Below are 11,920 nucleotides of genomic sequence, written 5' to 3'. Positions count from 1 at the left end.
TCATAGTCCAAGATGATGTCTTTAAATGTCTTGTTTTTTTTAAGTCCAGAACCCAAAGATATCCGGTTTAATATGAAAATAAATGGAGAAAAGTAGGAAATCCGCATATTTGAGATGGTAAACACTGCATTTTCTCATATTTTTGTATAAAGAACAGTTCAAAAGAGGTTAGTAGTATTTTTTTTTTTTCCTTACCACTTGCCCAGTCAGGCAAGTAATTTGCTGGATCTACCAGCCCAACATGATATTTCTGTTGCACTCAAACAGGCAATCCTTATTGTTCAGCCCTGAGATGAGGAAAGACAACTGCAGCCTGACTACTTAAGTTGAACTTTAGAAAAAAAAAAATGTAATATTTCAGTTTGAAAGTTACTTCTTGACCATGAAAAAAGAAGTAAATATTAGTAAAAAGCTCTCCACTACACTTCACTCTGAGGATCATCATTTTTACAGCATTTTGAAGAAGCATAACTGGAAATGTGATCAAGTGCACATGTTAAAATACAACCACAGTCATAACACCACATTGTGGGTTTATAGCTCATACTCAGGTGGTTTCATCCTGCATGAGAGGTTTATTTTGGTAATGATACGTTTGATTGAATAAATGTGTTTGTTATGACAACACGTGTTATGAATGCAGCTCAACCAGTACAACCGGGCTGCTGCTCCAATTTAATTATCTGGGTCAGACAAACTCAAGTCGTAACCTCTAAAGTGAAAGTACAAAATCTGTTCTTTTAACTCTGATCTTGACAACATATTTAACATACAAAGACGACCGAGTGAGGTCCCCGGGGTCCCCAAGAATAAACTAGTGTCAGAAACAACCATCACAGTGAAGTGTTACCTTTTTTTTCCATTCTTATAACATTAATTAATGTCATTTGAAGGAAACGAGGTTATTATTTTAGGAAAATTACAGTTAATTTGCATATTGTGTGAAGCAGAAGTATGCAGAGCAAATGAGGAAACATGTCTGCTGCATCTGTGTCACTGACCTTCAAAATGACAGACAGCACCTACCACGCTGATAGTGTGTGATACTTTAAATCAGGGCCTATGGCAAACAATTCAATCAATAAATTGTTTCACCTTTTAAAATTGCTCAGGCGGATTTGGTCCTCTGCAGCGGCCTCTGCTTCGACTCCCGCCTGTCGCCCTTTGCTGTGTGTCATCCCTTCTCTCTTCACACCCCTTTCCTGTCTACTCTTCAGCTGTCCTATCAAATAAAGGCAAAATAAAAGGTCCCAAAACATAACTTGATATGTATGTAACAATGATATGATGTCATTAGGAACAAACTGATTGACAAAGTCATGAAAAATTGGAATAATAGAATAAAACACCTGTGAAATATGATGAAAAGTTAGGCAACACCTCTGGGGTCTGTGGGTGCTCCAGTTGGTAGGATTAAGGTTAAGTAACCGTGTTTATAAGAAAGATTTGTCACTGATTACCCCGCAAGGGAATAAAACAGCTCAGAAAATATAACGTAGTCTCTGCTGGAAGTGACTATTTCTGTATTTTTAAGTTAGTCAATTATGCTCAAATGTTGTGTTTTCCATGGACCCCAGGGAGATTAGGTTAATAAGGACTCTAAAATACAGTATATTACAGGATATAAAACAGGCTGTTTTATTTTTACAGTCATAAATTCTGATCTCCAGCTGTCAATTGTTCAGCCAGTTTCTGCTTCTGCACCTCCGCACAGACAATTATGAACATAAACTCCATGAACATCTGTCTGTGACTATAGTGCCCATCTGTATGGACTTCACTTTTATTTAGTTTAAAGATAGAATATGCAGGATTTGTCAGTTGCTGCTTGTAAACACACCAGAAATTAGATAGTTGGTTACTGAGTCTCATTCAGATCATCAAATACAGACACTTACTGGTTAGTAAAGCGTCCTCAGCAAAGCAAAATAATGAGAAAATACAGGAGGAGGGCAGGGTCTCTGTATATACACAGCCACCACCACACACTTCTGGTGGGTCATCAGTGATAACTGAGAGGTATTATTGTAGCTTATATGAGTCTATACATTGTTTTTAAGGAGAATCCCGTATAGCAAGCATTTAATTTCTATTATAATGTCCAATGACAGGGTTTTAAACATCTATCTAAGTCTGTCACATTACACTTTCCAAAATGGAAACCATACAATTTACACCACTGGGGGGAGCAAAACAGCTATAATAAAGAATCCACAATAAACAAGCGTGTCCAGACTATCAATTTACCAATATATTGCCAATATATACTATACTCAATATCAGTGTATGTCAGAACTCAGGGCCATAACTATACCACTAAGGAGTAAGGACATGTCCTCAGCAACCTGAGAAAATGTTATTCTTCAACAAGGGCATGCATATTACACTTGATGCACAGAATTTAGTATTTGTTTCATCGGAATTACAGAGAGAAGGCTTTGAAACACCATTTGAACCTTCAGACATAAAATTGACATAATGTATATTATAATAGTTGAATTGGTGTAGAAGTGTTTAAAAGTAGCCAGTGTATTAACATTTTACAGACCTTACTTTATTCGCCTTTACAAAAAATAAACAAACAAAGGAAACATCCAACTGAATGGCTAACAGAATAAAGATAAAAGATAAATATGAAAAATCAGTTGAAATATAACTGTAATATCTGGATAGAATTTTGCTTTTGGATTGGATTAGTGTATTGAGGGGATTTGAACTTATGACCTTAGTATTTCTCAAATTGACCCTGCTTACATTTACTTTCTCTGTTGTTATTATTTTTGGATTGCCCTGTCATTTAATAGCCTAGATTTGCGCTCTGGCCATTTTACCTGAAATGGAGCAAATATTACCTCTATATTACATAACATATTATTACCTTTTACCTTTTTTTAACCTTTATTTAACATCTTCAAATAACAAACAGGCATCACGTAAACACATCTGACAAGAATGACGAGTAAATTCCAATAAATCAAAAAGAAAAAGCACCAAAAAGAAACATTGGGGAGAAAGAAACAAAACTAAATGTAAGTATTAATATGGTACTTGGTCGGTGTATGGTTGGTTCATTCAATTATTTACTGCCAAAATAAAAAAAAAACAAAAAACAAGTGAAATCTTTGGTTGTTTTTCTGTACATATATATATAGGATTAAAAGTTTTTTTTAAATGCTATAAAACTTTAAACTACTTAAAAAAAACTCTACACTTCTCTACAGAAAACGTAGTAATAATAAAACCATTATTACACAAACAAAAAATATTTGACGTTGGATAAGCCGGTTGTCATCGATACAGTAGCGCCCTCTGCAGCACGAGCTCGTACAGGCGCAGGAAGCAGTCTGACGTAAGCAGAATCTCAAAGATGGCGGCGTTGGTTGGTGAGTGATGTTTTGACTAAAATGATACGCTTTTAATAACCATCAGCGTGTTTTCAGACTTGTGCTATTCAGAGTGTTTACATAATTAAGCTCACAGAAGTGCACCGCCTCGTTGTTTGGCTGTGTTGGTGGTTGGATTTGTAACTTTTAGTGACTGCGCACACTGACCTTGCTGTGTCTGCGTTAGCATGCACGCTAACCGGGTTAGCTAACAGCAGCGCTTACATGAGCTCCAGCTGCAGGAATTCCAGGAGCAATCAAAGCGCAAGCTAACGTTAGCTAACACACGTAACCACTTATGTTATTGTAAAACTAACCAGGGACTCTGTCATATAAGTATTCTTTAAATGTATATTGTGTGCGAGACACCAGATATGTCGCTAACCCCAGTGTAGTTAATAGTCAAACCAAACTCCTTTTGAAAAATCTGCCAGTTTGGGGTTGTCGCCTGTGTTTGCGAAAACATTTCCGTTAGTAGCATCAATTCTGCTCTTTAACAGATCGCCAGGGGCTGCTCTCCAGTTCGGCATGCATTAAACACACTAAGAACAATTTTATTCAGTAAAAAGTTAGCTCATAAATCATTTGGCTGTATTAATCAAAACGATGTAGCATTCAACTGTAATTATTTGAATTATACCGGGAACGACTCAGTTTTTGTTAGTGAGGCTACAATGTCAGGACTTTGAAGAAGTGTTTGGCTTGACGTTATCTCACAAGTATTAAACTTTCGTGTCCATCACAAGTTTTCTGTGCTGCTTACGAGTTTCAACAAGGTCACCCCTTGGACAGTGCAGCTGTTAAAACGTGTAATACTTGGAGTGTAACAATATTTTTTTTAGAAAACGTCCTCAGTTTGTTAAATGTTTTTATTTTCTAGCCCCTCGCCTGGCCATATTTGGCTCCTTCTCAACAAGGTAAGCACCTTCTAATCCTGCTCCTTGTTCTGAAACTTAATTAACTGCAGCTCTACCAAGCTGCTATTGCTGCTTGATTATTTTATCCTCTACAGGGATGGAGTTGGTCTTTCACACCTACATAAACACATTTATTACTCTCCTATTGTGAAGGTCCAGTTAATTGAGTTCAGCTTCAGTAGGCAGATCGAATATCTGTCAAAATTTATGAATTTACCACATCACAGTTGGTAATGTAAGATTCATGAGTTTGTACCATGTTTTCTGTATTTAACCTCTCATGCCAAAATACCCAATTTTTGTTTTGGTAATATTTTTCAGCTTGATTGAAGAGAATAGCAAGATGAAACAGTCCTCACTCTGAAACAAGTGCTGAAATATTTGCTGTGCTTGACAGGCTGTGCAGTCTCTGCTTTTGGCAGCAGGAGCGCTCAGCCTGTATGCTATTCAGAGGTGCAGTCAAGTTAATCCTTTAAATCATCACAAAGTTTAGGAAGCTCAGACAAAATCATCATATCCCAGAATAAAATCTGCCCATCTGTCCATCATATAGAAAATCTTGAAATTATTTAATTTCACACTGTAGTACAACAATATTGCCCTCTTGTGGAATTGACTGTTTGGTGGATTTTCATTACATCTTCAACAGTTTTAACACATGAATATGTCTTGAATATGTCTTGATTTAATTATTCATACATCAACTTGACCTTGTGGGTCAAGTTGATGTATGAGTCATTCAGTTCATTGACTTTCAATTATTGTTTTTCTTACCAGAATTTTTTTGTTATTACTGTTGTTTCTTCCTCTAACCTGCTTTCCATCCAACAGGCCCATTTCAGTGTTTGCTCTTCAACAGAAGAGTCTGCACAGCAGTGCAAAAAGCGAGAATACCAGCACGACGTGAGTTTACCAAAAATACTCTGTAAATATGAGAATGAAGAGCAGACACTCAGTAAACAGTCTGCACATGGTCAAAATTCCCTCCATCCTTCTGTTGCAGTGTGGTTCCAGTCAGAGAGAAGAGCACAGCAGTGGCAGCAGCCAAACCAGCAGCTGTAGCCAGCAGCAAGGGAGAGTATGTTATCACGAAGCTGGACGACTTGGTTAACTGGGCACGCAGGGTGAGTTGATGATAGGATGTTTATTGTGTTATCATCCACATATGTGGCGTGGATTAAGCAAACCCTGCAGTATTTTCTCATGTATGTTACATCATCATTTGTCTAAGGTTATTTATTATTTTAACCTGGATACAAAAAAAACGTCTGTCTCAAGACGTGTGATGCGACTCCAGCATGCAGTGTGTGATTGTTTGGTGTTTGTCTAAAAATGTCACATGGATGGTGGTGTTGCCTTTTGTAAATGGATGTCTGTTTTCACTTAAATTGCCACAGTTCTGTCTCTTAGTCATGTGAAGGCTCATTTTGCTGAGCGGGTGAAGAATCTGAACTGCTAATTTGCCTTGATTTTGCACTGTGTTACTGTTGCATAAATTAATTGCTGGTGCAGTTTGTTATTCACACAGGCAACTAAGGCAGTAATTACAAAAGCAGCTACAGATGTGGGTTATATTGATTTGAATACCACTGAACAGTATGCTTGAACATAAATACACTCCTTGAAAAATGGTTGATTTTCAACATATCTAATGTTTGTTCTACGCAATCACTCATGTAATCCCAAAGTCCTGTTGTCATATTTATCATTCAAAGCTATAATCCTTCTGTTGATCCGTTACTCTGGAGATTAACAAGATTTATATATTCATGATCAAAATACACAAAGTTAATATGAACTGAAGTCAAATTAGAGAGGTGTCAACAAGCCAGAGTTCAGATGTTGCCAGAATTCCTGCGGCTTTAGATGCAGACACAGCACAACTAATTAATGTTGCACAAAAAAAAATCTTGACAAAATACCAAAGACTTACTGACTAACAATTATATTTCCTTAACAACACCATAAACAGCGACTTCAGTCTTGATAAAACTGAACTTGACCCTCATGAGCATCGTCAAACTTTTATTTACTGCTGGGTTGAGACATTTTCAGGTGTTCTTTGTCCCTGGCTTGTATTCCAAGGGAACCATCTAAAAAAACAGCTAATATCAGCAGAGAGAATGTCCATGTGTAGGGACATTGCCTCTTTAAAGTGGATATATTGATGCATCTGTAGTCTACATGTGCTCCCTGCTGGTCATGAACAATGAAAGAAAGTATTGGGTTTCTGTGTATATTTTTGGCCATTATCTTCAGTAACTGTGTTAGAGTGTCTGCTAGGGTTGCACAATTAATGGGAATATTATCGAAATCCCAATATGGAAAAGTGCAATATCCACAATGGCAGAAGCTGCAGTTTTTTGACAAAGCAAAAATGTGAAATTAAATAAAATCTGTTGTAGATTTTTTTTGAACCATTAACCCTTCATTGGGGCTGCACAATCAGAGTTGCAGAATTTTTCAATTTTTTGATAAAGGGAAAATGTGTGACAAAACAGTATAATAATGTATTGTAAATAAGCACAGTAAAGCTGCAGAGAAGTCCTGGCCAACAAATCCTGTTCTCCAGATGTAAGACAACATGTTTGTTTGGTACAGACCCTAACAAATGTCACCTCATCATGATTATAATGGTTTTTAGGTGAAAAATAAAATTGTGATAATAAAATGATCATTCCTACTAATCATGTATCACATTGTAATATCTGTCAAAATAATCGCAATATGATTTTTTTTAACCATATCATGCAGCTCTTTTTTTTGTTTTGACTTAATCGCTGCTTTGCTACCCCCTCAGAGCTCTCTGTGGCCTATGACCTTTGGGCTGGCCTGCTGCGCGGTAGAGATGATGCACATGGCGGCACCTCGTTACGATATGGACCGCTTCGGAGTGGTATTCAGAGCAAGTCCCCGACAGTCTGATGTCATGATTGTGGCAGGAACACTGACCAATAAGATGGCTCCAGCTCTGCGAAAGGTGAGAAAGGGAAAGGGTGGGGTGTAACAGCAGCATCTTACATGGAAGTTTAATTCAAAAACACCCCAAACTGATGTCTCAGGTTTGATTCAAGTTTGTGAAATGAAGGTGAAATGATGGAAAGACCTGTTTGTTTGTTGTTGTGTTTTTTGCACAGTACATAGAGATTGTCAGTTGCCAGTGCTCTCTCTCTGTCAGACTTGTCTGTGTGCAGGATGGCAGCGCAGAGAACAGTATAGCTGTTTAATGCTGGCTGGATTATGACCAGCCTGTCGGTGGATTGTTAGACTGGCACGAAGCCTTCCTGCAGCTGAAAGCACAGATTAGCTCTTAGTCAGACTTTATATAAGAGTGACTGAACTGTGTCTTCTTGCCAACAGGTGTACGACCAGATGCCTGAACCCAGATACGTCATTTCCATGGGAAGGTATGTTAAGTCAGAGAGGATTTATTTCACCAGCAGCATTGTCTATCCTGTATCCATAAAGTCCTCTCAGCTGATCTGATAAGTAACATTTACTGTCTGTCTGAATGTTTAGTTTTGCTGTGATTCTGTTTATTCCTGCTATTGTCCAAGATTATTCTTTCTACTCTGTGGCTTCAAGGCTAACCTTGTTAGCTACAAGCATTTACATGAAATGTTACACTTCACACTATTGGATTTTAAAATTTCACCTGGTATTGTTTGTGATATTCTGTCATTTCTTGTGGTTGTGGTGTGCTACAAGAGGAATGTTCTTGCATTTCTGTGGTTGTCTAATTCCTACTGCAGACAGTTCATTTCTTATGAGGTAAAAATGTCCTCATCATTTTCCTCCTCAGCTGTGCTAATGGAGGAGGCTACTACCACTACTCCTACGCTGTCGTCAGAGGTTGTGACCGAATTGTACCAGTGGACATTTATGTTCCAGGTAATCTTCAGTGCACAACATGGAAATGACCACATCTACATACTACATATCAATGGCACTGAGACATACTGTCTATTAGAGGAGCAGCATGTAAAATATGTCCAGAACTTTAATTTAAAATGTTCAAAACATCAGAAGAAGACTGTGTCATGTTGCGGAGATAGTTAGTGAGTTAGCATGCTAACCAGCTAGCCCCAGCCCATTCTGTCTTGTAATACCACACCTCAAGAGGCAATAGTCTGATTCCCTTGGGCTGGAAGATGTATGCGAGCAGCGAGTTTGCTAATTTTACGATCTCTCTAAGACTGTAAAACAACTTACACAAAATAAACTCTCAAAGTGTCAAGGAAAGAAATATTCTTACAGCACCAGTGTCATCAAAACTGGCCTCTGTTGGTCTCAAGCTATGTTCGGTCAAGGTCCAGCCGTGTTCACTGAGAAGCTGCTGAGCCTCGTTCTGTGGTCCATGGTGTAAACATAAATACTCCATGTCATAATAGGACCTCTAGCTACAGGGCTAACTGTGCTAATTCAAGCTAGGTACAGCAAAAGATAGTGAGCAGCGAGGAGCTTAGTGAGCAGCAGTTAGTAGTTATCCTGACAATATGCCGTCTCTGTCTGTTTGGATGTACCTTAAAATTTGGATGTTTCATTACACTTAATGGCCAAAAGTATTTGGACCACCATGGGGTTCTGGATCGTTCTTTTAAGAGAACTCTTAATGCTAGAGCTGACAACAATATTTCAGACAAAAGTGTCCTTCCAGCTTTGTGAGAACTGTTCTTTTTCACCACGACAATGCTCCAGTGTGCTAAGCCACTGAGAAAGTGTTTTCATAATTTGATGTGGAAGAACTTGACTGCCGTGCACAGAGCCATGACCTCAACCACAGCACTCACCTTTGGGATGGAATAAAATGCTGACTGTTAAGTAAGGCCTTATCATCCAAAATCAGCCGCTGACCTCACTGATGCTCTTGTGGGTGAATGAGAACAAATCCCTGCAGACAGGTTCCCTAAAATCTTCTGTGAATCCTTCACAGAACAGTGGAGGCTGTTATGGCATCACATGGTTTTGTAAAAAAAATGTTAAACAATCACTCATTGGTCTGATGATTGGTTGTCTGTATACTTTTGCCCATGCAATAGCCACAGCTCTGATGCACAATTAAGGATTCTAATTAGGAACCAAGTAATTGTTCAATTAACAATAGTAGCTTATAACTATCAGCAAATATGTTATTATTAATGTTATTATTGGTAGTAGGTGTAGTAATGTAGCAGTAGTAGATTTAAAGCTTGTAATATTAACAAATACTGGTAATGCTAGTGGGGCTTGTTTTATAGTAATAAATTATATAAATCCATGATGACTGCAGTGGCATTGTTCTCTTGTTTGTCAGTATGATTGCAAACACAGCAGTCTTCCTACTCATTATAGCACAGAGTTAATTCCAGTTATTATTTAGCGGCGTCTTGCAGACTGATGGGATCAGTGTGCGACATTAGCAGCCAAATATATAAATAAATTATCAGAGAATTAATTAACAGATGCTGTTCATCAGTCAGACTTAACTTCCGTGCCTCTATGGCTCTGAATTTAAATCTCCAACAAACAAAATACAAGAGTTGCTTAGTTTTTTTTGTCCCTCCTGTCCTCAGGTTGTCCCCCCACTGCAGAGGCTCTCCTCTACGGGACTTTACAGCTGCAGAAGAAAATCAAGCGAGAGAAGAAGATAAGGATTTGGTATCGGAAGTGAATGTGTTATATGTGTGTGTATCTGGTCTGTAAATGTTATATTTCTGGTTTCATTTGGAGCGCTGCTCCTCCTCTATGTAGAGCTGCAGGAACCCAATAAAATCATTGTTGTAATTTACACACAGTAGTGTACTGCTGCTTATTTTTAACCAATCACAGCAGCAGTCTGTTGTTTTCTGCTCCTTTATTTCAATGTTAAAGATCCCCTCCACTCAAAAATGTGTTTTCCCTCATGTTTATGTCACCTTAAATGTCTGGCCTTCACTATACTGACTTGTCTGTGTGCAAAGTTTGGCACTAGAGAGGTGTTTTCACATTCCTCTACTGAAGGGGGAGATGTCTGTGAACTTCCCTAAAAGCTGAGATGTGAACGTACCCTGGGCAAACTTGATTTGATATTTCTAGAGTGGACATGTCAGAGTGTGAGCACTAGCATTAGCCGTGTCAGCCACTGCCAGTTACAAGCTAACAAACAACATTAACAAATAAAAGATGCTAACTACACGTAGCATTCGGATACATCTGTTGTAATTTGCTGATTTTTGGTGTACAACAGACTCCTCAGCTGAGTCTGACTGAATCTCTCTGGTGTTTATTCCAATGCTAATGCTAGCCATCTGGATGCTCACCGCTTTTCCACCAGCCAAACTAGTGCAAGCAGCAGGAGCAGCAGCAGCAGTGGTGGTGGTTGTGGTGCAAGGCCAGATCTAGAATTTCTCAATGAGGAAGAAAGCACTGTGCTACCAGCCCCTTTTCAGGGATTTTTGTGTGTGAAAACCATGTTAAACCAAATATTAATCACAGCAAAATATTTTAGAAGTGTCTGGAGGGGAACTTTAATATCTGCAGTCTGTTTCTTTAACAAGAAAAACATGTAGGCTTGTTACCCACAAGATTTACCGCTTGTGTCAGAATTAAAACAGCAGTTTAAATTTTAATTCATCTTTATTCCAGTAGCCCAACACATTTTTTTTTCTCATTTCCAGTATCAAACTCTTACTTAGTCCTGGCCATAGGACAAGAGTGTCATTCTGTATTACTGTATCTTAATTATATATTATTTTAAATAAACTGGGCTCACATGAAAAATTTGTTTAACATCTGGTGTGTCATTCTTTTCACTAAAGCCACTAGGTGGCTCCTGCGATCACCAGCTCTGACCTTCACTGCTCTGTGTCCACTCCTCTGTTGTGGTCAGATGCAAAATGCATTTTTATTGTGTGTTAAGTATTAGTAAATAATAAATCATGATCTGCCAAAACAAAATCATTCAACTGTAAACTGGACACTATACTTCTGTTTGCAGAGGGAGAATGTAGACTTGCTTTTATGCATCTTCAGCATTAATAAACAGAATAATGGGTGCAGTACTTTGTGCTGCTGAAGGGTTTCTGAGTGAGACACTTAATTTCCTTCTTGCCTATTAGTTGCTCTGAACAGAGTCCTTCTGTGCTGTGATGGCTGTGCTTTACCAAAAAGATTAAAGTGAATCAGTGTCATGTTGACAATTACTACATTGAACATTCACGTTCATGTACTGGTTAAAGATTGATTCATGTGTTATGTTTTAAAACGGTATCTACATAATATTTAGCCAGTTACTGGGATTCTTTTACACTTTAAAGACACAGCAGGATGAGCAGATTCAGTTATATACAATATTTGATGTGCTTTGAAGAGGTTTCAGTTTGACTGGATTTTTAGACCAATCTTGATTTTTTAAAAAGAATAAAGAAAATTAACAAATAATTAACATGTTAATGTAACATTAAAGAAAATATTTTGAATACAGATCCCTTAAATTGGGAAGGGAATTGTGACTGAGATATGTACTCAGTGGGGCATTTTACACAAGAAAAATAAACTTGTCAGTGCTCTTCTAACTGACCTCAATACTACAATTACATAAAACAGAGAAAAACAGCAAATCTTCACATATAATGAGCTGGAACCATTAATTTGTGGCATTTC

At 37.9% G+C, this 11,920-nt stretch overlaps 1 protein-coding gene across 1 annotated transcript; it reads left to right on the top strand.

Annotated features, from left to right (window-relative positions):
- Nucleotides 1-3,310: 3,310 nt before the first annotated feature.
- Nucleotides 3,311-10,067, top strand: ndufs7 (NADH:ubiquinone oxidoreductase core subunit S7). Its single transcript, XM_084723164.1, has 8 exons — nt 3,311-3,383; nt 4,264-4,300; nt 5,132-5,203; nt 5,304-5,424; nt 7,101-7,280; nt 7,661-7,707; nt 8,103-8,191; nt 9,853-10,067. Exons 1-8 carry the CDS (start codon nt 3,368-3,370, stop codon nt 9,948-9,950), a joined length of 660 nt encoding a protein of 219 aa, XP_084579290.1. The 5' UTR covers nt 3,311-3,367; the 3' UTR covers nt 9,951-10,067.
- The last annotated feature ends 1,853 nt before the right edge of the window (nt 10,068-11,920 follow it).

This window comes from Lutjanus erythropterus, chromosome 7 (assembly GCF_056507025.1).
Source record: "Lutjanus erythropterus isolate fLutEry1 chromosome 7, fLutEry1.hap2, whole genome shotgun sequence".
In the NCBI taxonomy this organism is placed as follows: Eukaryota; Metazoa; Chordata; class Actinopteri; order Lutjaniformes; family Lutjanidae; genus Lutjanus; species Lutjanus erythropterus.
This window is presented reverse-complemented; position numbering and strand designations above follow the sequence as displayed.

Bases quoted from the DNA above. Each gene is read 5' to 3' on its own strand.
- ndufs7 (XM_084723164.1), top strand. The intron at 5,204-5,303 runs GTGAGTTTACCA...CTTCTGTTGCAG, and splicing joins AGCGAGAATACCAGCACGAC to TGTGGTTCCAGTCAGAGAGA. The intron at 5,425-7,100 runs GTGAGTTGATGA...CTACCCCCTCAG, and splicing joins TGGTTAACTGGGCACGCAGG to AGCTCTCTGTGGCCTATGAC.